Here is a 27,876-nt window from a genome sequence, read left to right as displayed (position 1 = left end):
AGAAGGCAGATGCCCGGTTCTGAGGCAGGTGCCAGGCAGTAGGGACTTAGGCACGGGACGGAAGCCTGCAGTCTGTCTGCAGCTGCGGCCCCAGAGAGGTGGTAACTTGCAGGTAGCAGGTGGGTCCTGGCATCCCAGGGGACCTCCAGGCTGCAGGAAAGAAAGGGTTCAGAGTCTGGCTGAAAGCATGGGGCTCCCAGGGCCAGACTGGGAGAAGGAGGCTGGCAAGTTGGCTGGGTTGGATAGGACAAGTGGGCGTCAGACTTGGCCTGGGAGCCAGGCTGGGTGGGACCTCGGGTCTGCTGAGGTCACGGCAGGGGAGCTAAGGTGAAAGGTGTCATTGCGAAGGCGAGGCTGTGGCTGTCTCTGGAGGAAGAGAGGGCAGAAGGGCCTCAGGCCCGGCCAGATCCCTGCATCTGGGAGGAGGCCTGCTTGCCAGGCAAAGTGTGGGCCCCGCTGCCTGCACAGCAATCCACGGGGCCCACTTGTAAGGATGTCAGCGGCCCACAGGACGGGAATGTATTAACGAGGGCCATCACCACCGCCATCATCCCACATGACTCCAACCTCCACAGGTGAACGGTGTCCCTTCTATGCCCAGAAGCCTCAAGTGGATCCCCCAGAATCACAAGCTGGTAAGTGGCAAAGCCAAGACTCTTCCAAACCCCCAGTGCTGGGCTGTTTCCCAAATCTAACAAGAGGCTAATTTCATCGGCACACGGAGAGCGGGAGCTGACAATGACGATGTGTGTGTGTGTGTGTGCGTGTGTGTGTGTGTGCACGCGTGTGTGTACGTGTGTGTGTGTGTAATGTGTGTGTGTACGTATGTGTGTACGTGTGTGTGTTTGTGGGCCAGGGAGGTGTTCAATAGCTATTTGTTAATGTACTGAGTGAAAGGCCGGGAAGATGGTGGCAGATTGGGGGTGGGGGACAGAACCACAGGGTAGAACTATTCTGGGGGCTCCGGGAGGGGAGGACAAGGCCCAGGGAGTATCCCCCCAGAAGAAGCTGCCTGCCAAGGAGGCCTGCTGAATAGAATCCCCCTCCAGAAAAGGACACTGCAATTCCTGGTTCAGGTTCCTGGCTGCATCTGTAGGCATTTTAAGTGAGTAGGTGCAGGGAGGAAGGGTAACTCTTGGAAGATTTTGCATTATTATTTCGGTGCCAGTGAGAACAAGTTGACTTTGCGTGAACCTGTGTGGCCTCCTTGTTTCTCCTGCTCAAGTTTCAGTGACAGAGACAAGATGGGAATGCTGGAGGCCGGGAGAGAAGTGCCAGGGGTTCGTCCTGCGACACCTCCCTAACCTTGCCGTGCACTGGCCTTCCTCACTGGCCTGTTTGCGGTGAATGAAGGAAGCTGCCCCCCAGCACAGAAATGCACGGAGATCGTGGCATGGGAACGTGGTCCTGTTCTTCCCAGGTGCTCTGTGTTTCACCAGGAGGCCGGGGCAAGCTAGATGTGAGAAGGGAAGCAGTCTGCAGCAAGGCTCAGGTGATGTCTGCACGGCCTGACATCAAACCTACAGGAAATTCCCCAGGACGAGCAGGAAGAAAGCCGGGTGGGCATGGGGAGCAGAATCCCTGGACCAGAGCGGTCCCTGCAGCCCGCGGGGAGGGGGAGGGGCGGCCTGCCCTGTTTCCAGATGAGAGCTCCCTGGCAGCCCTCCTGAGCAGCCTCTGCCTGACCGGCTCCCCCAGGCTCCTATAAAGGAAACAAATTAAAGGAGGAAAGGGAGGGGGAAGGAGGGAGGTTCCCTCTGGATCTTTTTTAATTGTCTTGCTGTGATTGCCTATTTAAGCCCACCTGGCAGAATGAGGAGTAAAAACACTTCACCCTCCTTAGGGGGCCCTGAGAGAAAGGGAGGTGAAAGCTGAGTGAGCAGCGGGGAGGGGGCGTTGGGGACGGGGTGGGTGATGGTGCATGGACTTCCCAGGGAAGGAGAGGAAAGACTTCCCCGGAAAACGATTAGGAGAGAAGCTGGGGTCAGGTGAGGGCCGTGAATGGGGACAGGGTCCCTGGACAGCCGGCCGGCCTTCTGGGAGGCTGAAGCTATGCTCAACTAATGCTCACACTAGGAGATAACATTTAACTCTATGAGGGTATGCAGGCGACTGTCCTTATCTGTGATACGGGTGTAATAATAGCATCTTCTGTCACAAAGCTGTTGTGAAGCACAGTCAAGACACATAGGAAGAGCTCAGAACAGTTCACTCAGAGGGCTGTCACCATGATGACTTGTCTGTCCGCCCCCTGCAAGGCCACGCCTGTGCACGCGTAACCCCTGTGTGTTCACTGACTGATGAAAAAGATCCAAAGATTCATTTATTCCACCAAAAGAGAAATAAAGGGTAACAGTGAGACCTGTGGCCTCCTGCGCAGAGAGATCAGTGCCAGGCTCACGAGCAGACGACAGACACACACAGCTGCCTCCCGAGCAAGACTGGGGGGGTGGGTGGTACCATAAGCCCCTCACAGCTGGAGTTCTCACGCATTGTTGGGCTGACCACTTCCAGACATACCCTAACCTGCTATTCCTCAGCAGGCACTGGTTTTCTCATAGAGAACAGGGACTTGAGGAAATGAGATGCAGGCCAAGACACTTGGGGTATCACGGGGGTGGGGGGGGAGGGTGGTCTCTGTGTGCCCAGCGATGGTGGGGGAGTGTCTGAGTGAGGGACGGAACAGTCACAGGACAGCAGGAGGGACCTGGGGCGGAGGGTCCCAGGACAAGTCTCCCCAGTTAACTCAACCCCAGGAGGCAGGAAGTCTGGAAGGAATCTTGGAGAAAAGTGGATTCTGGAACAAGGAATATCTGAAAACTCCTGGCAGGACCCTCAGTATCAAGAGCCCCCTTTCTCCAAGGCAGGGTTCTGCGCAGAGATGGGGTCATGGTCAGGACGACGGAGCCTGTACCCCAGTCATAAGAACCGTCACTTAGGAGTGCTTTAAATGCATCTCTCCTTTCACCTTTCTACAAGAAACTTTTTTTTTTAATCCCTATTTTACAGGGTAAGGAGCTGAGGCACAGGAGGGTATCTTGCTCAAGAGGTCTGGTTCTTAACCCCTGTGCTCCCTGCCCTCTCTCCTGGGGCCTGTGATGCCCTGATCCCTCACCCTCCCAGGGCCTGAGATGGTACAGAGGGGCTTCGAGGAGGCCGGTCCTCCTTCTTGGGATTCAGCCCAACAGCCATGTAGAAATGGGGGATTCTGAAATAAGACTGGGATGTTCCTTGGGAGGCACCCACGGGATCCAAGTGTGCTCTCAGCTACTCTGTGGGAGCAGAAGTCCCACAAATGAGCCTCTACTTCAGCACATATCAAGGCTTTCATGAAACGGTCCTAACCTCTCCCAGAACTGAGGCTGCTGCCAACTCCCCCTCCAAGGTCAAGTTTGCAAACAAGCCCCAGAATTAACCAGCTCACAATTTTCTTTTCAGGAACTACTGACATAACAAGAAAACCTATTTCACCCTCTTTTCTTCTCTGGCCGCACCGTGCGGCCTGCGGGATCTCAGTTCCCCGACCAGGGATCAAATCCGCACCCCCTGGAGCGGAAGCGCAGAGTCTTAACCACTGGACCGCCAGGGAAGCCCCTCACCCTCTTTTCTATTCTCAAAGTATAAATGGTTCCTCGTCATTTCTAAGAGGCTAACTTCCAGAATTAGTACGTAAATAGTAACATTAACCAGGGAGATGATCCAGGAAGGCCTAAAGAGAAAGGCTTCGTAAGACCTGTGGCCGCCTCCTGTCAGTCTTGTCACTTGTCACCTCCCAAAGGCTAGAAGAGGCCACGCAGCTCATACGAGGGCCTGGCTCTCAGGAAATGGCTCGAGGCTAGATTTCCTGGAGAAGGAAGACGAAAGGGAATCACGGGGAAATGAAGAGAAACTTAGCTCCCTGTAGACGGAGGGCCTCAGTAAACCTTGTTCGTCTGTCTGAGTTATCACACAGGAAAGACCAGGCAGAGAGCCGGCCTGGGCTCACACATCAGATCTATTTCCAGCCTGGGCAACAGATGGACTCTCTGAACCTCAGTTTACTCAGCTGTAAAATGGGCAATGATGCAAGAGCTCACCCACATTATAGGAAAAATGAAGAGATAGTCATAGGAAAGCTTGCTGGCCCAGCGCCCGGTTCACAGGAAGTATTAATAAACGTTGGCTATTATCATCCTTGTTGTGTTGCTATTTGAAATCCCCAACCTAAAGGGCGTGCTCCGACGGCCGTTACAATGTGATTCAGAGGAGTCGCTTACTGGTGGCCTCTCCTTGGCAGTGTTCTTTCCACGGTGCTGATCTGTCAACTATACAACTCCCTGAAATCTGGCTGTTTACAGCTGCGTGAGCTGAATCACCAGCTTCCTGCACAATTTGTCCTCAGCTGGCTTTCTTGATTTCCTTCTTTAGGCAGATATTCAAACAAGGGGTCCAAAAGTGGAGGCTGCTTTCTGCACTGGTGCCCAGCAAAGTTCACACTTCCTGTGTTCACACGGGGTAATTCAGGGGCAGTGCAAGAGCGTGCGGGAGAAACGACCTCCCGTTCTAGAATCTGCTTCACACGTGACAATTTGGAGCAACTGCGAGTCAACGTCACGTGGTTCTGCCCCCCTGCCCCGGCCCCCCTTCCCCTCCGCACCCCTGGAAGTCACAGCTTCAGGCAGGAAACAGTCAGGAGGCCCAGAAAACTGCTTGACAGTTTCTCCTGTTTGATGGACTGCTCTCTCTACACTCTAGTTCCATTCGTTATCCTAAAATGCCAAGGGGATTACTGACAAGCTAGCAGCCTCTCTCCCAGCGGGTCAGAGTCCCAGCGCTGACATACTTACTTCCTGAGAGTGGCTCTCCATGCCCTTCCAGCGGGTCCCCATCCGGTCCATCCAGAGTCTCGCTCACCCCGCGTGGAGGGGATTCTGTGCCAACCCCGGCTCCCGAGGGCGAGCCGGGCTGCTGGGCGGTGGGCGCCTCCCCTCTCGGGCCCTGGCCGGGCTCTGGGCTTCCGTCCGTCCCCACCGGAGCGTCAGCAGCCCCCAGGTTCTCCGTAGCCGCACACCTGCCAGGCTCTGTCGCACCCCAGGCATCCGCTGGGGGGCTGCCACCTGCCGAGTGCCCAGGGCAGTGGTACTGAGGTATGACCCCGACGAATTTCAGGCCCCGACTCGCAGCCTCCTGGATCTGTGAGGCAAACAGAACGAAGGGAAACAAGTGAATGGGATGTTCCAGCAAAGGGGGAACGAAATACCTCAGGGAGGCCGTGGAGGGTGTTTCTGTTTGAACGTGAAGTCTCTCGAGCTGGCAAAGGCTCCGGGTCCTCAAGGCAGCGCCCACACCCCAACCCTGGCCCAGCTGGGGACAGAGAGTGTGGGGCTTATTTTTTTTTTAAACTATGGAAAAATAATGCATTTGGCTATGAAGGGCTGCGACGGCCTCTCCTTGAAACACTGTGTTAGTCCCGATTAGCAATTGTTTTCTAAGAAGCTGGAAGAAGGTTCTAAAAGAATGAGCTGGAACAAAGAGTGGCTGAAGGAGGAAGTTCATTTTGGTAAGAGTTTATTTTCTTGTTATTTTTTTTTTCTGATGAATCACCTACTTCCTGCTCATCAGGCTACTATATAACTCAATACGTCTATATAACCGTATACTAACTACCAGATGACATTTTATGACCCAAAGAGCTTCCTCTCTGAAACAATTGTTTTGGCAGAGAAGGGCAGAGGTGGGGAGAATCACCACCGCGCCAAAGCTGAAGCACGCAGCCCCGCAAGAGGGGACATCTGAGGACATCAGTCCACACACCCAGCCCACGGGCATCACTTTGGGCCGACCCATGACTCTCCATCCACCATCCAGTCCAGGTAACAGGTGGCACCTTCTCACCTCCTGAGCCTCAAGATGGGGGACGGATGGCCACACTGAGTTCTGTGCCCCGTGAAGGCTCCCCTCCCTAAAAAATACCCCAGGCAATTGAATGTAATAGTCATAAGTGAAAAACAAACTGAAAGTAATAGCCGAATAAAATCAGGCAAGAGCTGGCCAAAACCAGAAGATGGGCTTTAGGGGACTTTCTGGGCAAGAATGCTCAAGTCACTTTACAAATAAATCAGGAGGTGGAGACCTCAGAGCTCTGTGAGTCTTAGTCACCAACCCACAAGTGGATGACCTCAGAAAATCTCGAGGCTGCTGCAGTGATCATCTCCTGTCATTTGAGAATTAGTAAGAAATACCAGCACGGAGCTACTCTCTAAAGGAGAAGCAAGCCTTGGCAGCCCTCCCCAGATGACCCACCCTAACTTAAAGCAAGAGGTCATTTTAGTTCAACACTGGCCATTCTAGAGAATGGCCTGGAGCAGCTACACGAATGTACAGCCCAGTCTTTCTATAAGGTCTAGCCTGTGCTAGATGTAATGATAACAACAGTATTAACTGCCATCTATCACAGACCTACTGTGTGTCAAGCCCTACACTATGCGTTTTATGTAAATTGTTTTGCTTAACCCTTGAATGACCCTGCATGGTATCATGATCTTCATTTCAGATGAGGACACTAAGGCCCAGAGACAATAAAGTCATAAAGCAAGCTGTGGGTAGCCAGGTTCAAAGCCAGGTCTGGCTTGGGCCCAAGTTCATTCTCTTAAGTACAAGGTCAAGTGGATACATGTCAAAGCATCAAGTTCTTGGATATGTATGTGCCCACACAAATGCCCATGGTTGGCCCAATTCATGCTTCAAAACTCTAAAAAAAAACTTAAAGTCATCCTTTCCATCCTGAAAATTCATTTTTTACCCATTAATCTGTGATATCTATCTACTCTTAGAAATTGTTTTGGAAAGCTTCTAAAACAACACACAGGTCACAAAAGTTTTAAAAGAAGACTGAGGAGATAATTATACCAGAGAGCCTTAGGTTGAGGGAAGGTAATGTGTACAAAGCATAGCTCTGAGCTTCCTGGCAGCACAAGCAAAAAGAGAAATGCAATGGATTTCACAGTCCCAAACGAAATAAGGAAAGACTCCTGGTCAAGAAGAGAGAAGCACAACGTGCTAGTAATTTGTATGACATATAGGAGATGATCAATAAATATCTGTTGAATGAATGAATGAATACATTACATACTGAGTGGATATGTGTCTCCTCTCCCAGAATGAGCTCCTAGAAGGTAGGGATGGAGACCCATTGATTTTTCAGCCCTAGACTCCAACAAACATTTATTAAGTCCCTATACTGGCTCAAACCAATGTCACACTTAGGTTCTGGGGGATACAAAATAGGAGTCCTGACTCTCAAAAGATTCAGCCAATTATTGTAAACAGACTTTAAAAATATTATAATAACATGGCACAATAATGCTTATATTATAATGTTATATAAAAATATCAAGATTCTAAACTTCTTAGACACAGTATTATGACAGCTGTATGATATTTGTGTGTAATTTTTCAAAATTTATCTAATAAGCATGCATATTACCTTTATAATTGAAAAAAGTAAATATTCCAGAAATTTCTCATAGAGGGTGCTAAGCGCAATAATGGATATAAAGGTATAGAAAGGTATAGATTATTTCTGCCTGAAGGGGACACTGAGACGTTTCTCACAGAAGGTCAGGGCTGTAATAAACGAAATGGAGTAAGACTGCGATACAACTGGAAGAGGTGAGGGGTGTGGCAGAGCTGGAATGTGCATGCCTCACCGACAACATTCAAATTCAATTTTTATCCCAAAATATCGTGCTAAACAAATCCTATTTGGGGACCCAATCTTCAGGAGGCTTTGAAGGATGAATAGGAGTTCACCAGATGGGTGAAAAAAGGGACAGGGCAGTGCAGGTAAAGAGATGGACGGATCATCAAGGGCAAAGGCTTGATGGTGTGCAACAGCCTGAGTATTGAAGAAATTTCTAGAAACATTTCTGGAACATGACATGAGAAGCCAGGAGTGCACAGAAATGAGGCTGGACTGGAAATTACAAGGGCCACACCATCGATGTCACAGAATATCAAGCCAACAAAGGCTCTGACTTCACCCCACAGCAACAGGTCCCTAACTTTCGCACCATAGTAACTCTTGAGACAGAGGAGGTGAGGGGTGAGGGTCTGAGGGCAAAGCACAAGATTTCTTTGAATGCTCATCTTTTATCTTAAACATTAATGAAAATGTGGTATCCTGCACCTAGTACTGCATAGTATCAAAACTTTAAAAAGATGCTCAAGTTAAAAGGTAAAGATGCTCCCCCCTCCCCATTGCAAACCTTCCAGGGAAAGTGTGTCTCAAGAATATGAAACACCTTCATGCACAAATCTTTGTCTGCAGCTCTATTTACTTCCTTGGGGTGGATTCCTGGAAGTGGAATTAATGCGTCAAGGGATATCAGCTTTTCAAAGGCTTGGTACAGGCTGCCAAATTGTTTACCAGAAAGGGTGAGTAGTCTTTTTTAACTAGAAGACCAGCATTTAGGTTTTATAAAGATCAATATTTGTCTAGACCCTAGGGGCCCTGACGCCTTTGGTTTTCTACCTTATCCTAGAATGGGCACTTTCTTTTCTCTTTTTCGTAATGTCCCGTGACTGTGTTTGTCAAACTGAATCCTGTTTGTTTCTCATTCACTCATGTATTCATTTGTTCATTCCTAACCTTCATTAAGCAAGTCTTACGCACATCAGAAAGGTGGGCACTAGATGGTGTTCATCAGGGTTCATTCCTGGCCACCAGCTCTCCTCACCCCAAACTCCCCATGGGAACCTCCTCTACTCACCCGGACTTAGCCACTAGTCATATGTTAATGATTCCCAAATTTGGACTCTCCAGTCCTGACTTTCCTCTGGGGCTCAGACCTACATGACCAATGATCACAGCTGATGGGTCTACTGTGGACCTTGTCCCTCAAACTGGAGTAAAGGCATCTTCTTCAGTTCTTCCCTTTATGTAACCCTGCGTAACCGCTCACTGCCTCCTGCCAGATTTATCCCACGATGTTTCTGGAATCCCTCTCCCGTTCTCCGGACATCTCAGATCCCTTTACTTTCAGGGGCTCATCAGCTTCTGGACACCACCATGACTTCAAGCTACACCAGGTCTTCAAGATCGTGGAATCAAATCCATACAGAAGATCAAATCCTGAATATCCAAGCCACTTTGGGTAAGGAATTCCCCACAGACTGTCACACGCATGCCCAAAGAGTTTCTCTAACATCTGTGATTAGATCATGGCAAAGCCCAGATCTGACTCTGAGTGTCTTAATGCAAACTGGTGCGCCTTCAGGACAGCACTCTTCCACATTACACAATCCAACCTGTGCCAAGATGCCCAGTCGGATACGAGTTTAAACTGAAATACACCCTCATCCACCTTTTTCTCATGTCTGCTGCATTTAAAAAACCATCCCACCCCTAACACTTAAAGGAGTAACAATTGCTGGTTTAGGCATCAAAAATTAACGTTTTCAACTGACCCAAGACTTCATTCAACGGATCTATGATGAGTAAGAACAAATTCAATGGTAACTATATTTTCCCAACCTAAAACCAGAGATCATGATGTGAAAAAGATTTATTTTTTCTTTTTTAAAAATGTATTTCTATAAAGGCTCAATGCATTGGCAAATGATGTCATCTTTGGTTATATATTTCAAGAGTCATTTTGATTAAAGATAACACCATGACATTGGGATAGTCCCTGATACTCTAGGACGTACTGTCTGTTACTCTACTTTCAAAATGAATACCATGCTGCTGCGTCTTAGTGCAAATATATACTTTGTCTGGTCTTATACACATATTTGTTTAGAGTACATTTATCAACTAGGGTAAAACCAGTTAGGGAGAAATGGGACATGGGTTGAGTTTGGGAAAAATGAAAGACATAGGTAACACAGGAAAGGGAGCAGAAAAGACTCCTGCTGCCGGGTCAGTAGGAACTGGAGCACCCACAGGCCATATGAGATGGCACAGGTGAAGGGTTAGAGGAAGTCCAGGACAATTTGGTCTGAATCTAATGACGAAGGTGTCATGGTTCATTTTATGTGTCAACCTGGATAAACTACGGTGACCAGTTGTCAACACTGGCCTAGAAATGGCTGTAAAGATATTTTTAGATGTGATTAACATCTACAGTCCATTGACTCTAAGGAAAGCAAATCACCCTCTATAATGTGGATCGTCTGCCTCCAGACGATCTGCCTGAGTTTTCAACCTTCAGACTCAAGGCTGCAACATCACTCTCACCCGAACCTCTAGCCTGCCAAGTGGCCCTGCAGATTTGGGACTGGCCAGCTCTCACAATCACATGAGCCAATTCCTTAAAATAAATCAATCTCAATTCCAGTCTCATGATATAGACAGACAGATAGACAGATAGATAACCCTATGAGTTGTTTCTCTGGAGAAATGTCATACAGGAGAAAAGCAGATGAAGGGAGTGAGGGGAAGAAGACCGCACAGGGCAGGCTGCTAGAGGTCTCCAAATTCCAGCCGGACTGGGTGTGAAAGGAAGGCATGGCTAAGAGCTTCCAAAAGGCAGGGAGAGAAATGTGCTCCAAACAGGAACAAAGAAGGACTCAATCTGGTGTTGATTAAAGGTCTCAGGGAGAAGCTGAAGTGTACAAGAAGGTGGACAGCAGTCACCATTGCCCAGGTGAATGAAATCTCCCTGCCATTTTTTTAAAAAAATTAATTAAGTTATTTATTTTTGGCTGTGTTGGGTCCTCGTCTCTGTGCGAGGGCGTCCCCTAGTTGTGGTGAGCGGGGGCCACTCTTCATCGCGGTGCGCGGGCCTCTCACTGTCGCGGCCTCTCCTGTTGCGGAGCACAAGCTCCAGACGCGCAGGCTCAGTAGTTGTGGCCCATGGGCCCAGTTGCTCTGCGGCATGTGGGATCCTCCCGGACCAGGGCTCGAACCCGTGTCCCCTGCATTTGCAGGCAGACTCTCAACCACTGCATCACCAGGGAAGCCCACCCTGCTATATTTTGAGGTAAAAGAATTAAATCTCTGTTAGATTTAATTTCTATAAGTTATAAGCAGTTTCTAACTTTAGGATGAACTTACTGGAATCCCTATAACTAATGAGCTAATTAGTGCCAGGAATCAGAAACTTACTGACCTCTTAAAAATATGGAGCTGTACTATCCAACATGGTAGCCACTAGCCAAGTGTGACTATTTAATCTTAAATTAATTCAAATAAAATTAAAAATTAAATTCCTCAGTCACACCAGCCACATTTCAAGTATTCGATAGCCTCTGTGGCTGGTGACTACAGTATTGGATGCAAATATAGAACATTTGGTGCAAATATGAAACATTTCCATCGTCACAGAAAGTTCTACTGGATAGACAGTGCTGCTGTAGGGCACAATAAACCATATGAAATACTGAGCAATAGAAACAGAGCTTTCAGTAATGGCTGCAGATGCATATAATATAGGGTAAAGACCAAGACACACACACAAACATCCCAAATGGACCCTAGACCAGATCAATGCCCACTGTGACCCTCCTAATAACTCATGGGCCACCATTTCGTGACAGCTGACATTTTAAAGTCTTTGGGGATCCATGACGTACATAGGGAACCTACAAACAGAGGCACGTACCGTATGTCAAGAACAGGCGCAAAGATGCTGTTCTGGGTTGCACGGTTACACATGAGTCTTTACGGTGAATATTTTATCACACACACACAACCCTTCTCGTCTTCTGTTGCCTAAACTCTTGTACCAGCTTTCTGAAAACGGAGGTTCAAAAATAACACGGGTTTTAGCTCAAGTCTGAAGCTGCCTTTAGTTCTGACGTGTTAACACTTCGCTTCAGGAATTGAAACTTTGACCAAGTGCTGCTGTGTGTTTAGCTCCGTTATGAGGCCACAAGGAAAGATCGGGTAGACCTCTGGTGTTGTGGTTTTCTCTTTCAGTGACTGAGAGGTCTCAGAATGAGCCCTAGACAAGGAGTCTGAGACCTAAATCTTTGGATTCAACCCTGCCATTCACTAGCTATGTTACTGGTCAACTCAGTTGATTTATCTGAGCCTCAGTTTCCTAATCTATAAAATGGGGATAATAATACCCATTTATTCATTCACTAACTACTTACTCAATATTTACCATGTGCTGGGCACTAGGTGCTGGGGAGGCAAATAGGCACTATCCCTGACCTCTTGAGTTTAATATGTGTTGATCTAACTCAAGGGGCAACTCAGAGACTCTGAAGAGTCCATGTGATCTCTCCTTCTCAACCTGCCTATGCTCAGTTTGAGGGACCACTGCTTGCCCCCTTAAGTCCCTGGCAAGGCTGAGGTTGAAGGAAGAGGTACTATTTTATTCTCCTCTGCTATTAGGAGTGATTTGGTGGGAAGCTTGGGAAATGATGGAAGAACTTGGAAAACTGTAAACTCCCTTAAAAGAAAAGGAAGAGATGGGATCCAACACTGGTGTAGGAGCAGAGAACAAATCCATCCTTTGGTGGTTCAGGGAAGGTATTCCTGACAAAAGGAGTTTTACTGGCCGTCCTTACCTGTGTTAACTGATTCAGTTCTTTCACTTAGATTGTGCCTATAATTTCACTGTTCACTGAAAATGTAGTTCATGGGAAATCAGTAGAACTAAGAGGGGGTGTGCTGTTAAGCTCCCTCAAAGATCTTCAACTAGTTTTTAAAGCCCCGTGAAAACCAACCCACCAGAAGATCCCAACCTAACATCAAAAGTCTAAATCAGAGATGCAAAAGAGAGGTGAACAAGGAGAGACCTATATGTGGGGAGAAATCCAATGGTGTCTCAAAGAGCAAGCGCCAGCAGGGTAGGGCCAGAGCAGGATCTTAGGAAGACCTGGGACCAGCATCTCCAGCACTGTCAGGAAACTTGCTCCAGGTTTTGTCCCTACTTTTCTTTATTTGTTAGCATCATTCTTCTTTCTCTTCCAGGACCAATTTTCTCCATGTGGCAGAAACTATGGCCATTGCCAATTTCTGAGTTTTTCTGCTCATAGCTTAGCCACTAGAGATAGAATGTCTAAACTTCCTGGCTACACACAAGTAAAAGATCTCAGGGAAGGGCTCTGATTGGCTCAGCTTAGGTCAGGTGTCCACTTCTAGGCCAATCAGCTCTGGCCATTGTTAGGGTAGCTCCTATGGAATTCACGTAGCTGGATTGTGGGAACAAAGCAGCTTTCAGAAGAAAAGGAATTTCAGGGCAGAAAAAATACATATTTAATATCTGTCATGTAGATACATCATCTGATGGGAAATAAAATTTGAAATTTGTTCAGTACCCACGTGTACTAATGTGAAGAAGAGAATATAAGGCAACCGATACTTAAGCTGAACAAAACTGAGCAAGTAAGGCCATACCGATCACAACAGTGTTGATATGTTTTGGTCAAAGTGGAACCTGTGTCAGTGCTCTAGGTTATTTTGTCTGCAGAGATGCAGCATTCTTCTCCTTTTCTCGGGCTATCTTTATCTCCATCAGGTCTGCTCAAGATTTCTTTTCTCAGCTTTACTGAGGTAGAATTGAAGACTATTTCTTAGGAATATTTTCTGGAGTCAGTGTTCAACCCCCAAGCTTTCCCCTTCACAGAGCAGAGGCACCCAGATCATGAGGGCATAACAGAGAGTCATGTGCTGGGGCAGACGGGGGTCACCTCTGGCAGATTTGCATGATCCCTGCAAATCCCTAATCTCCCTCAATGTCTGCCCATCAGCAGAACTTTGCGTGGACGTGCTCAGACCAGGATCTTGGAGCAAAAGCAAAGACCCTGGCATCATCCAGGCAGGAAAACTGAGGGATCTTCAAGTCACAGGACCTCAGAAGGATCTGCATCTCCCACCAAGGCTACAAGATGCTCCCAGGCTTCTGCTAAGGCCAGTGCACACCCACAAAGAAAATGGAGAAATCAACCTCGAAAGCTTATGTCAGCAAAGCATTTAAAGAGGCTTTCATCAGAGTCGCATGGGAAAGTCAAAGGATGTGCAACAGACTTCACGGTTTGTCAGTTTTGTGGCTGCTGAAATCCATGGTTGGTAAAATAACCTGACCCACAGGTAGAATATGTGCATACGGAATGGTTTGGGGGAAAGAATCCAAGAAGGAACAAGGCTAGCAAAGGCAAAGAGGTAAGAAAGTGTCCTAAGTTATGCAGAGAAGGACAAACGTCCTGCACCAAAAATCCATAATGACAGCAGCTTCCATCTACCGAGAGCTTACCACGTGCCAAAAGCTGTTCTAAGGGCTTTACGTGGATTAACTCATTTCATCCTTCTGTAACAATAACAGTAGATTTTCTTTTTTATCCCCATGTTGCAGATCAGAAAACTGAGACACAGAGAGGTTGCACAGCTTGCCCAAGGGCACACAGCTAGCAAACGGCAGGTAGGATTCAAACCTAGTCAGTCTGGCTTTAGAGTCCATATTCCCACCTGTTACACAGCGTGTGTTTACTATAGCATGTCCTACACTCTAAGCTATACTGTGAAATACCAGGGCTTGATCTTGGAGAGTGCTGAATCTTTAGAGTCTGGACTTCTTTTCTGGAAGCAAAGAGATGCCATCACGGTTTCTGGCAGCAGTGACATAATCAGGCCTTTCCCAAGCAAAATTAATCTTTCCACAGGATGTGGTATGGATGGGGGAGGAGGGTAAAAGGAGGGAGGCAAAGAGAGTGGCTGGGGGCCCGGGAGTCACCGCAGGGCTCGTGGGAGAGGCCAGAAGAGCTTACACTTGCCATGGGGAAGGATGGGCGAGGTAGACGGGAGACCCAAAGTAGACACGGCAGTCCAGGACTAAAAGGTGATACACCACGAGCCTCCGGTGTGTTGAACCATTGGTAAACTATCGTGCAAACTTTAAACAGTTTGACACTTTTGAGAGCAAAAGGTGAAGCTATTAACAATTAGTCTGTGACGACAGGCATGAGCTAGAACTGTCCAAGCTTACCCAGACACAGGGTCACTTCGTTACACGCGACCAGCAGTGAGGACCCAGAAAGCTGCTTTCAAAAAGTACCAAACACACGGGTGACAGCTCTCCTCACCCCTCCCTGTCCAGCATGGGACCCGCTTCCTCTGCCAGCCATCCCTCCTGCCCTTACATCCTTGGCTTTCTCTGGCTGGCCCCTCCCACAAAGGTCAAGTCTCTCTAGTCCACTCACGGTCACAAAAAGAACAGCTCAGGGTCTTCCACCTAGACCGGCAGTGGACTCTGCTGTCCTGCAGTCCTTCTGCCCCCTCTGGCAGCTCTCCTGTCCTGTCTTTCCCCGTGGGGCCTACCCCACGCCTCCTTCACTTCCTCCACCTTCGCTATTTTACACTCCAAGTCCGTTCCCATCCGAGGCCTCAGCATCTGCAGCTTCCTCTGCTTGGGAGGCTGTTTCCCTCCCCTCCCCACGACTGGTTTCTCCTTGTCACCAGGGTACCCTCTTCCCATATGGCCTTCACTGACATCCCAGCCTAAACAATGGTCATCCGGTCACTCTTCAGCACATCTCTTTGTTTAACTTTCATCGTATCACTTATTTCCACATTTTTTAACTATTGTCTGTCTTTCCCAGTTGAATGAGAGCTCCGTGAGGGCAGGAGTGTTGTCTGTTTTGTCCCTCACTTTGTCCCCAGCGTCTGAAACAGTTCCTGGTCCCTGGTAAGTACTCAGTAAATGTTTATGCAAGGAATGAACAGTCAGGAGATCAAATTTGCAGAATCTGAGGTTACTTCTAAATGGAAACTTCTATGAGTCTACAATTTCAGGAAATATCCATCTGGGGCCAATAATGTTTTACAAATACACTCATTTGAGATTGTGAAAATGTGCACATTGTTCGCTACTTGCATCATTTTTTTTTAAATTATTATTTATTTATTTATTTATTTATTGGCTGTGTTGGGTCTTCGTTTCTGTGCGAGGGCTTCCTCTAGTTGCGGCAAGCGGGGGCCACTCTTCATCGCGGTGCGCGGGCCTCTCACTATCGTGGCCTCTCTTGTTGCGGAGCACAGGCTCCAGACGCGCAGGCTCAGTAATTGTGGCTCACGGGCCCAGCCGCTCCGCGGCATGTGGGATCTTCCCAGACCAGAGCTCGAACCCGTGTCCCCTGCATTGGCAGGCAGATTCTCAGCCACTGCGCCACCAGGGAAGCCCTACTTGCATCATTTTTAACAGTGAAGAAAACTGAGGCTGCAGGTACCGGGCTACACTTCCAGAAAGCAACACTTAAACTTATCGGCAGTCCTTGGGTTTCCAGTTCATCTCCTAACAAACCAGGTCAATCTTCCCCTCAGGAGAAGGAAAATATGCAGAGACAAACAATTCGTTAATATCAGCACTTGTCATCACAGTAAAAAAATGCCTCATAACTGGGCATTCCACTGGGCCTTCTTTCAAAGGGCACTGCCTAAGACAGTGCATTTCCAGAAAAGAAAGAAAAGAAAAAGAAAAGAAAAGAAAGAAAAGAAAAGGGGAGGAGAAGGGAGGGGAGAGGAAGGGAGGGAAGGGGAGGGGAAGGGAAGGGAAGGGAAGGAAAAGAAAAGAAAAAAGAAAAGAAAAGAAAAGAGAAAAAGAACCAGCTAGAATCTAGAATCCAGGAACTGCAGATGCTGACAGCCCCAATTTTATCCTTTGGTAATAGCAGTGACCCTGGAATTATAAGCTTGGGGGCAAAGAACCTCAAGGGCTTATTAAGACTCCTGGGAATGTTCTGGAAAACGTGTTTGAGAGTCTTCATGGAACTCAAATCTCAGCACCACAGTTAAGTGACTGCGGCAAAAGAACCTGAGTTTCAAGAAGTTTAACCAAGAGCAGATGTTTCCCTTCACACCACATTGCTGCTTTAACATCCAGAATTCATGACTTTTTTTTTTTTTCCCCACCACTGCCTGATTTACATAGGCCTCCAGAACATTAACGAAAGGCACTTTAACAAAATGTTGGGCTGGCGCTGTTGGACCAATGCTGTCCTAGTTTTAACCCTTAGTTTAAAAAAAAACCCTTTTCTGTCCCCATGACTCCAGACCAGCAAAAATATAACACAGTCCTAATGGCATTTGAAACCCTCACAGTAAACAAAGCAGTGAAACTAAGTACTTGGGGATGGTTTCCATTACAGTGTGCTGAAGAAATGAATGTTTTATTGTTCTTTTTGTAAATACCCTGGAGAACCCTGGGATGGTTTTTCTAGAAGATGAAAATGATCTGAGAGTTTCAGATCTCATGAAGATATGTGATCTCTTTGCGTAACAAATAGGGTGGTTGTTTCTGGGGGGAGAGGACTTTCCATTTACAACTGTTGAGAATTACACTTAAAGATGATTTCCAATGCCCAATAACCCTTATATTCAATACTCAACTCCTTATTTCCACTTCTTGCCTTCATTTTTATTTTTTGTGTATTCCATACAAGCCCTGAATGGTCTCAAAGTTCTCCCCTAGTAAATGAACATAGCATGTCTGAATTCATGTCTGTGGCAGGTTGTATTTTCCAAAGATATCTCTCATCCCACATGACAGGCTGGAACCTTGTCACTCCCCCGACAAGAGGTGGAATCTATATGTGTCTCCTTGGACCAGTATGGCCCTTGACCAATGAGGAAAGTGAAAAGGAGACTATGCAACTTTTGAGGCCTGGTCATAAAATTTCCACGAACTTCCACCTTGTTTTGGGGGAAGAACCCAGCCATATGTTTTGAGGAAGCCCAAGCAGTCTGTGGAGAGGCCTGTAGCCAGCAACTACTCGCCAGCGGTGTGGGTACACCATCTTGAAAGTGGCTTCCCTAGCCACTGACCAGAGGATACCATGTGGAGCAAAGATTAGCTGCCTTGCCAAGTCCTGCCCAAGTTGTACATTTGTGAGCAAAATCAATGAATGGTGTCACTGTAAACCACTATGTTTTGGGGTGGTTTGTTACACAGCAATAGACATTCTCTTAAAATACAGTAATCCTCCCTAATTCATACCTATGGGAAGATATCAGACTGCAGTAGTTTCTTAAAGTAAAATCCACAGTCTTTATAAAGGATGCTGTTAGGAGCACTCTCAAACAGGCGGAAATGTAAACAAGGATAACACGAACCCTTCCAAGGAGTGGGCCTCTAGGGACCTGCTTTAATAAAGAGGTAAGAGTAATTTGTAATTAGCCTCTCAGTTTGTGATGATGTATCTGAATTGGTGGCACAGGCGGGCCCCCGGAGGTAAGCACGGCCCCTGCAGCGTGCCTTACGTTATTAATTGGCTGAGCAAAACTGTAGGTACATGGAGGCTCGGTTCTTGTTTATCACATGTTACAAACGCGCAGCACATGAATTAGTGATGATGTCTTACTATTTAGGAACGCCACAGGACGATGCCCACATTCCCAGGCACCATCAGACTCAGAAAAAGTCACCGAGAAACCCTGTGCTTGAGGCTTCAGAGAAAAATCCATCTGTATTCTTAAGGTGTCATAAAGAGAATCTTCCCTTGCCCTCTGGGGAGTGTCTCAGAGGTCAGAGTGGCAACTGCATCTCTCATTCAAAATGGGAAGTCTTTGAAATAAAGTTTCCACCCCAACTGAACGATGAAGAGTTCCATCAAAAGCTAAATTTATTTCTACCAAGAATATATTTAAACATTTTCTTTTAAAGTTTTTCCATCTCTTCAGGTATATTGCGCTCAATAACATCCTTATCACCCCACCAATAACATCCCTATCACTGCCAATGATAACGTCCCTACTTAAAGGAAAGGTGGTATGTGTGTACAATGGAACATTATTCAACCATGAAAAAGAAGACGATCCTGCCATTTGCAACAACATGGATGGACCTGGAAGGCATCGTGCTTAGTGAAATAAGTCAGACAAAGAAAGGCAAACACTGGATGATATCACTCATATGTAGAATCTAAAAACGTCAAACTCAAAGAAATGTAGAGTAGAATGGTGGTTACCAGGAGCTAGGGGGGTAGGGGAAATGGGGGCATGTTGGTCAAAGGGTACGAATTTCCAGTTATAAGATGAATACATTCTGAGGATGTAATGGACACCATGATGATTGTAGTTAACAATACTGTATGTGCTGTATAATTGAAATTTGCTAAGGGAGTAGATGTTAATATTTTCAGCACACATGGGAAATGGTAACTTTGGATTAACGTGGTAGTCATTTAACAATATCTCAAATCATCACATTGTACACCTTAAACTTACGCAATGTTATTTGTCAATTATATCTCAATAAAGCTGGAAGAAAGCAAGCTCTCTACTACCCCACCAATAACATCCCTGCTATCCCAAACAATAACATTCCTACTAGCCATTCTCCACAGCGACCTTTTCAGTACCTAGGAATGCTGCTATAAGGCTAACAGAATGGAGACATAGACTGGGAAGTAATTAATTAGATGGGAAACCTTGGTTTAGCCTATTTTCTCTTATTGCTTAGGCTAGGTTTATAATAGTTATTAGAATATGTGGGCCATTTGTCCAAACATACTTCTACAGATTACAGCACCACTCACAAAATGGTCATCTTGTCTTATTTTTCAGTCTTTTAAACACTTAAGAAGTCGTAAGTGAATCATTTAGATTTTCCTTACAACAGATTCTTTTTTCCATTGGAGTGTTAAAAGGCAATATTTACTTCTAGCTTTAAAAAAAGAAAATAATGGTTCTTGTACTGAACTCCAATCCCAGTTATTAGTTAAGGGGGAAGACAAAAATCATTGTCAGTCAACAAACATTGATTTACTAGATGAAGGGCACAGGGAATACTAAGATGTGCACAGCAAGATTCACAAAATGAGGGCATGTGGCAGTGAAATTCAGCGCACCACCATTAAAAACCAGAATTAATCAATAAATTTTTTTGATAATGAGGGAGAAATAATTTAAAAGTCAGGTTGACCACACAATCACAGAATATTCAAGATGACTGATGTGCAAAAACTCATTTGACAGATAAGAGAACCAAGAATTTGAGAAAATGATGTGTCCCTCCTAAATGCCGGCCCATGATTCGTTAAGCAGTAGGTTTCCTTTAGTGGAATCAGGAGACAATTCTGGAACTGGGCTTTTAAAGTTCCAGATTTCTCCTGGAAGCGGCAAGTTGGTTTCAGGAATTGAGTACTTGGTATGCAGCCCCTCCTTACCCCCTCCCCAAGCCATCCTCAACACCGCTGACTGGTCCTAATGGGATCTGGCTCTTTGAATGGGAATTCTCCCAAAAGCAGAAGAGGGGAAAGCCTTACATGGGTTGTAACCCTGTCACACCGGCTCTCAAAACCCTCCGAAAAGATTCCACGTAATCTCCAGCAATAAAATTGAAACCTTCCAGTTTGGGGGAAAGAGCCGCCCGCCAGGATAAACTCCATCTCTCAGACGAGACACTCCACCCTCCACGTGCCAAGAGGTTAGGCCAAATTCCCACACTCGTTATCTGTGCTGGATCCCAGAAAAATGGGCAGACAGGAGGTCTCACTGAGCAGGGATGCTCAGCACCTCCAAACAACCCAGATGGGAAAGTTCAACCAGGCTGTAAACCCGTCAGCTACCACGTGTGTTCACTGACAGCACATAATTAGCACTCACAACATGTTCCCCTCCCATAAAAGATATATATTTTTTGCATGCCATACATGCCACTTTGGAAACTTCCCTGGTGAGAACAGCAAATTCCATATTTGTAAACACGTCTGGTGGGAAGAATGAAGGGGAACCGGGTGACATTATAACCCTCCCAAGTCACTTCCAGGGAGGGCTGACTCAACAAGTTTCAACCACCCCCAAGCACAGACCAAAGCGACCGCAAGTGACAGGAAGGAGAAAACACGTGAGTGTCCATCACCTTGGTGTCCCCTGCCTCACCTCGAAAAGCCTCTGTCCCTGTACAGTTCTGACACCTTTCAAGCCTCGGGAATCCACGGGGTCTCGCTCTGTCATTCCATAAATATTCATTGCGCTTCTACTATATCAGCGGTCCCCAACCTTTCTGGCACCAGGAGCCGGTTTCGTGGCGGGGGCGGGGGGAGGGATGGCTCAGGCGGTAATGCGAGCGATGGGGGGCGATGGGGAGCGGCAGATGAGGCTTCGCTCACTCGCCCAGGCGCTCACTTCCTGCTGTTCGACCCGGTTCCTAACCGGCCGCTGCCCCGGGGGGTTGGGGACCCCTGTACTATATGACCCCCACTCTTCCTGGCACGGAAAAAAAGAGATGGGAAATAATAAACATAATAATTAAGTAAAAATAGTAAAGTATCTTCAGAGGCGAAAGAGGTACAGATACAAGAGAGACAGAGTGAAGGGAATCACTAGGGTGGGGAGGGGCAGGGGCTAAGGTGCTCTTTTTTTTTTTTTTTTTCCCCGGGATCTTAGTTCCCTGACCAGGGATTGAACCTGGGCTCCGGCAGTGAAAGCACTGAGTCCTAACCACTGGACCACCAGGGAATTCTCTAAGGTGCTCTTTAAACAGATACACACTGCTATATATAAAATAGATAACCAACAAGGACCTACTGAATAGCACAGGGAACTATACTCAATATTTTGTAATAACCTATATGGGAAAAAGAATCTGAAAAAGAATATATATATATCTACATATATATATATAACTGAATCACTTTTGTTGTACACCTGAAACGAGCACAATACTGTAAATCAACTATACTTCAATAATAAATAAATAAAATGATGGGCAGGGTGCTGAGAAAGTGAACTCCAGCGAAGGTTTGAAGGAAGGGAGGGAGTGGCCACGCAGGTATCTCGGGGGAAGAAGGTTCATAAAAGTGATGTCCTCTGCCAAGAGTTAGACCGAATTCAATAACCACAACTTGGTGACCCGATTCACAGTGAGCTGAAAGGGGAAATACACAGTCCATACATAATCACACGCTGCATCTCCAGGATGTAACCTGGATATCCCCTGGGTTTTACCCCCCAAATGTTATTTCTCAGTAAAGAGGGACTTGGTTCACACATTTACAGACTTTTACAAAGTCTCTCACAAGACAAGGACTCTCTGTCACTTTATTTTGAACAACAAATACTGACTGGGGAAAGCACACTAGTCAAAGCTGATTTGGGACGTTTACTGAAGTCATCTGATGGATTTGATTTTTTAAAAGGAGGTAAATACATTCAACAAAAGCTTAAAATAATTCCTATAGCATGAAACAAAATTTGGGGGGAGCTGTAGTAAGCATGCTTCTTAAAGATCGCTTTTCAAAACAATGCAAGGAATTCTATACACGAATGCAAATGAACTCCTGGGACGTGGATGAATGTCACAGACAGAGTGCCATTTATAAAGATTACACTCATATAAAGTTCAAAACCCGGCTAAGCTAACCTTTGGTGTTAGAAGCTAGATGGAGGCTACCTTTGGGGAGGAGAAGGAGGGGAGGTGATGGCAGTGGCCATTGGAGGTTCCCTGAGCTGTTCTGTTTCTTGACCCGGGTGCTGGTTACCCAGGTGAGTACATTTTGTGCAAACTCACTGAGCAGTACACTTAACGATTTATGCACTCTCCTGTATTTATCTTATTTTTAATAAAGAGACTTTTTTTTTTTTTTTATGGCTGTGTTGGGTCTTCGTTTCTGTGCAAGGGCTTTCTCTAGTTGCGGCAAGCGGGGGCCACTCTTCATCGCGGTGCGCGGGCCTCTCACTATCGTGGCCTCTCTTGTTGCGGAGCACAGGCTCCAGACACGCAGGCTCAGCAATTGTGGCTGACGGGCCTAGTTGCTCCGTGGCATGTGGGATCTTCCCAGACCAGGGCTCGAACCCGTGTCCCCTGCATTGGCAGGCAGATTCTCAACCACTGCGCCACCAGGGAAGCCCAATAAAGAGACTTTTCAAAGAGCTATGCAGAGTAAGTGGTTGCATTATGGTGATTTCTCATTCACGTATGAGCTGGATAAGAAAAAACAACTATCCTAATGTTAAATGAATGGGCACTTAGGACAGGATAGAGTTTCCAGTGATAGCATCATTCGTGAATTTTAAAAGTGCCGAATTCCACACAATATGGATGAAAGTAAACACGATGAGCTTGAAACCTGTGTTAGAAGCTCCCAGAAGTCCCTCTGGTGATGACAGAGACCCTGAGGGCAAAGATGCATGAAAAGGGTTGGAACAAAATTGTTTCACGAAATGTAAACATGGGGCGGGGAAAGCACGATTTCCAAATTTATGTGTTTTTAGATAATTTAAAATATGCATGAAGAACTAAATTAATTAATATTCTAAAAGGAAATGTAATTATTTCAAATATATTCCTCAAAGGTTATATAGTAAAGTTGACCCCAACGTATTTTTTGGATCTTTCCATGAGGAAAATTTTCTTCAGTTGTCTAATAAACGCTTCTTGTGGCTGACAAGACTCATAATCACAAATATTTTGTGTCAATTTAGAAAACACGGAGAACTGAAAATTGTTTAAATAAATGAAACCTGCAGAACTATGCTGTCTCAGACAGTAGCCACCAGCCACAGATGGCCATCAAGCATGGGCAATGTGGGTGGTGCGACTAAGGAGCTGAATTCTTAATTGCATTGAATTTTAATGAATTTAAACTAAATTTAAAAACCGAGGCTGCATAAACTATTTTTCTGTTAAACACAACTTTATTTTGTAGGCCACTTCACTTTACTGAAAATTTAGCATCCAAATCGAGATGTGATACAAGTATAAAATATATACCGCATTTCCAAGATTTCGTTGGTAAAAAAATAAAATAAAATATCTCATTACACATTGAAAACGTAATATTTTGGATCCATCGGGTGAAACGAAATACATTACTAAAATTAATTTCACCTTTGTTTTTATTTTTTTAACAGGGCTACTGGAGAATTTGAAATGACACAGGGGCTCAAATTATATTTTTATTGGACAGTGCAACTAAGGAATAAAACGCCACTTTTTAAAAGATTTTATTGAAGGATAGTTGATTTACAATGTTGTGTTAATTTCTGCTGTATAGCAGAGTGATTCAGTTATATACACATATACATTCTTTTTATGTTCTTTTCCGTTATGGTTTATCACAGGATATTGAACATAGTTCCCTATGCTCTACAGTAGGACCTTGTTGTTTATCCATTCTATATATAGTAGTTTGAAAACGCCACTTTTGATCAGGGACCAAAGGGAAGAGATAAAAGAATGAGAATCAAAGCTGGAAAAGCCAATATATTTGAAGATCTGATTAACAACTATGGTAGAAGAAGTCCAGGGCCGGGGTGGGGGAGTGGGGTAAAGTAGAAAAGGGGAGAAAAAGTCCAAGAGACCGAGGTCAGATAAGCTGGAACTGACCCAGACAGCAGAGCAAACGCTATCGACGATTCCACAGCTGTCACCAGACCCAAGGACATAGTTTGTGCTGACGATGTGTTAGGAGATTGCTATGTCTGTTATTAAAGCAGCAGAGGGATGACAGAGGCGCCAAGCACGTATCTTTCTGGGGTGACAAAAGCGAGGAGGGAGTTTTAATTGCCCTGCTTCAAATCGCCCTCCATTGGAGGTCTGGGTGAGGATTAGAAAACACAGTTACACCAAGAGTCTGGACCGAAAGACTTGTTTGAGTGGAACCAAGAAAATACAATCAGGTACTCCACTCATGTGGGCTTATGGCAGTTCTGTGTGGTGGGGAGACAATCAGCATTAGGGACCCACTGTAAAAAGAAAGAAGACGGCCCCTGCCACCTGCTGACCACCTGTGGTTGTCCATGGTTTGTAAGTGTCCCATGAGTTCCTCGTTGACTTGGTGCATTTTCCCCAGTATGCTCCACGATACAAACAGGTGTTTGGCGAGGAGAAGAGACAAGGGGAAAGTTCTTAAATGACCTTTGAGAAACACTGAGTTAAGCTAACTAAGCAGGTTTCTTACTGCAGACCTTGTCAGAGCCTTGACTCTTCTAAGGAGCATCATGACCCTCAAGAGAGCTTGCGCCCTGCCTGTTTCCCAAACATTCTGGACTGCAGAACCTATTTTTATTTATTTATTTGTTTGTTTATTTATTTATTTACGGCTGTGTTGCGTCTTCATCGCTACATGCATGCTTTCTCTAGTTGTGGCGAGCGGCGGCTACTCTTTGTTGCAGTGCACGGGCTTCTCATTGCAGTGGCTTCTCTTGTTGTGGAGCACGGGCTCTAGGTGCACGGGCTTCAGTAGTTGTGGCACGCGGGCTCTAGAGCGCAGGCTCAGTAGTTGTGGCGCACGGGCTTAGTTGCTCCGCGGCATGTGGGACCTTCCCAGGCCAGGGATTGAACCCGTGTCCCCTGCATTGGCAGGCGGATTCTTAACCACTGCGCCACCAGGGAAGTCCCTAGAACCTCTCTTTCCAAGGAACATTGCAGGAAGAGCACACATCAAGAAGTGCTGGCTTAGCAGGAAATCACTCAGATCTTCAGCCGTTTTGGCTTCACCCTCAGCCCAAAAGGAACACAACTGTCTGCTGTAAGCACGGTTCAGAGACAACGGGCGCCACAACCTGCTGGTTATCCCCCCTTGTCCGTCGCAGACTCCCTCTGGGGCCTATTTCCGCAGCTATGGAAGCCCAGTGTGCAAGTACATCTCAGGTGCCCCCAGCCCACAGTGCTGTCCTGGAGAAGCAGACATCTGTCCCTCACCTACAGGAGCTCCCAGGCTGGCCTACAGCCCACCGAAACACCTGGCCTCAGGTGAAGTCACGTGAGCCCTGGCACCTCCAAGGCAGGAGGCAGGGCGCCTGCAGAAGAGTTTCTGATTCCTTGGATTTGGGGCAATTTCTCTGCAGAGACCACAAAGGAAGGCAGGCTGGCGGGCACAGGCTGCCCACAGACTCAGCAACAGGCCACTCTGTTCTGTGTGCATCTAAATGCCACTTTTAGAAATCCCAAGTTGATTTTTCCCCTGAGTTAACTACAAGTTCTGTTATTTTATTTTATGTGACACGTGCTCCAAATGCTAAAAATTACATAAAATCGCAATGCTTTACATGGTCAAGTTCTAATCCTCAAGTCAGATATTAAAATTCAGTGAGTTAACTACAAGTTCTGTTATTTTATTTTATGTGACATGTGCTCCAAATGCTAAAAATTACATAAAATCGCAATGCTTTACATGGTCAAGTTCTAATCCTCAAGTCAGATATTAAAATTCAGTTCCTTAATAAAAATTTACATTAAGGAGAACAATGAAGATAATTCAGCAAGCCCATGGAAAGAAAGAAAGAACATCTTAAATTTAAAAGTAAAACAAGCAAAGAAAACAAAAATCTCAGAACCATCCTGGGAATAACACAGGAACACACGTGAGTTCTACAGGGTATAGGGCAGTGGTTTTTAATTATGACCCAAAGGCTTTTTGGATCGGGCCTTGTAAAGTATGTACCGGGAGGGGAAGGGCCACAGCAATAGCTTCCATGGAGATCACCAGTGACCTCATGGCCATCCCACCAATGGCTATTTCTGATTTTTAGCCTTAGAAGCACCGACAGTGTTGACAAGCCCTCCCCTGATGAAGCACCCTCAGCCCCCATCACCCGCCCTCCCCGAGTTTCCCCTGGACCTCTCCAGCCACTCACTTTCTGCCTCTTTTCTCTGCCCAGCAGTGAATGCTGGAATTACCCCAGGTTCAGATGGAGGCCCTCTTCCTTCACACCCTCCCTTCCTTCCTAAGTGATTTCATCATGGCCATGGCATCATTCACCATCTGCCAGCCGGTATCTCCAGCCCAGACCACTGCCCTGAGCTCCTGGACCACAGAAACGATGGCCTGTCCCACAGGCTTTCTTATCTCAGCAGAGGCCTCCATTCCTTCAGCTGCACAGGCCAAACCAGCCTGGTCCCTCCCTCCCTACCATGCCGTTATTCGATCCGTAAACAGCCCTGGTGATCTCCCTGGCTCCGCAGTCCTCAAATCCATCCACATCTCCACCATGATGCTGTTCTGACTGTAAGCTAAGCTACAACCTAACCATCTACAAAGAGACACTCCAACAGGATCCTAACCACATCCACCCCTGCCCCGCATCCAGTCTCTACCCCGCAGCCATTCTGATCTTTCCAAAATGTAACTCTGGTATCGTTCTCTAACTCCTCCTAAAAGCCGCCCCCCCCCCAAGTGGCTTTCCACTGCATCTGGGAGAAAAACCCCAATCCTGCGGCTGGCCTGTGGGCCCTGCACACGTGAGTCCTGACTCTCCAGCCTCACCCTCCAATCTCTGCGGTCAAGTCAAAACGGGCTCCGTTCTGTTCCTCTGACCAAACATGCTTCTCCCCACCTCCTGGCCTTTTTCCAAGTCCTTCCACTCCCCACTACCTCCACTCTCTCTCACCTGTTTACCCCTCAGATCTCAGGGCAAACCCCACTTCTTAGTGGACAACCCTCTCCTCCCCCCGCCTGCCTGGGTCAGGGCCCCTCACCGTGTTCTACTCCAGAGCACATACCCTTTGTGATGAGACCTCCACCCCGTGACTACCTGCTCTCAGCTGGGCTGTAAGCCTCCTGTGTCCAGGGACGGTACCTGGACTGGCTAAGGCCTCCCCAGACACCACCTCAAAGGTCTGGTCACAGAAACATGGGTGAACCCTGGCCACCGGTACTGGGTCTTGGGTTCACGCACAGGGCAAAAAGTGAAGCGTAAGAGTTTTGTCTCGTTTTGGGGGGAGTGATCAAGACACGCACACACCGCCCTCCCTCCCCTCAGGATCAAATTAACTTCAGCTAACCTCCCAGGACAGAACAGGGAGCTCACAGGCCAGTGAAAAGAGCAGAAAAGGAACTTTAGAAGCAAACAGGCCTCCAGGCAGCAGCTCCTGCATTGTTCCCGCCACTGTGAGCGTCTAAGCCTGTGAGGCCCTCCTGCCTCCTACCCCGGCCTCAAGGGAGAGGGTGGCCCATCCCACGCGTGCCGATCACCCCACCCTGGACCTGCCTCTGTTTTTTATC

The 27,876-nt window shown here is 46.7% G+C and overlaps 2 protein-coding genes across 7 annotated transcripts in view; one reads left to right on the top strand and one right to left on the bottom strand.

The window, feature by feature from the left end:
• Positions 1–27,876, bottom strand: part of RFTN1 (raftlin, lipid raft linker 1) — a 203,344-nt gene that overhangs the window by 66,262 nt on the left and 109,206 nt on the right. Inside the window, exon 5 of the mRNA XM_057545405.1 lies at positions 4,827–5,172. Coding sequence (XP_057401388.1) covers positions 4,827–5,172 — 346 coding nt within the window. The remainder of the gene's footprint in view (positions 1–4,826; positions 5,173–27,876) is intronic.
• On the top strand, positions 11–19,148 carry LOC103008868 (uncharacterized). 6 transcript variants are annotated; one of them, XM_007167012.2, is made up of 8 exons: positions 11–119; positions 576–635; positions 8,309–8,415; positions 9,024–9,134; positions 13,687–13,969; positions 14,289–14,354; positions 15,532–15,617; positions 18,296–19,148. In XM_007167012.2, the coding sequence occupies exons 2-8, from the start codon at positions 594–596 to the stop codon at positions 18,369–18,371; spliced, it is 771 nt and encodes a 256-aa protein (XP_007167074.1). In that variant the 5' UTR covers positions 11–119; positions 576–593; the 3' UTR covers positions 18,372–19,148. The 6 variants fall into 6 exon arrangements, with proteins under 6 accessions (XP_007167074.1, XP_028017852.1, XP_007167073.1 ...); XM_028162051.2 differs by lacking the exon at positions 18,296–19,148 and adding an exon at positions 17,478–17,601 and having other exon boundaries at positions 13,690–13,969; XM_007167011.2 differs by lacking the exon at positions 18,296–19,148 and adding an exon at positions 17,478–17,601.

The sequence above is a fragment of the Balaenoptera acutorostrata genome, chromosome 4 (assembly GCF_949987535.1).
Source record: "Balaenoptera acutorostrata chromosome 4, mBalAcu1.1, whole genome shotgun sequence".
Taxonomy (NCBI): Eukaryota; Metazoa; Chordata; class Mammalia; order Artiodactyla; family Balaenopteridae; genus Balaenoptera; species Balaenoptera acutorostrata.
Note: the sequence above shows the minus strand (reverse complement) of the source record. Positions and strands in the feature narration are given on the sequence as shown.

Coding starts and splice junctions, on each gene's coding strand:
- LOC103008868 (XM_007167011.2), top strand. CDS start 594: ATGCCCAGAAGCCTCAAGTGGATCCCCCAGAATCACAAGCTG. Junction 9,135..13,686: donor GAATATCCAAGCCACTTTGG/GTAAGGAATTCC, acceptor TCTGCCCATCAG/CAGAACTTTGCGTGGACGTG. Junction 14,355..15,531: donor ACACAGCTAGCAAACGGCAG/GTAGGATTCAAA, acceptor TGTCTTTCCCAG/TTGAATGAGAGCTCCGTGAG.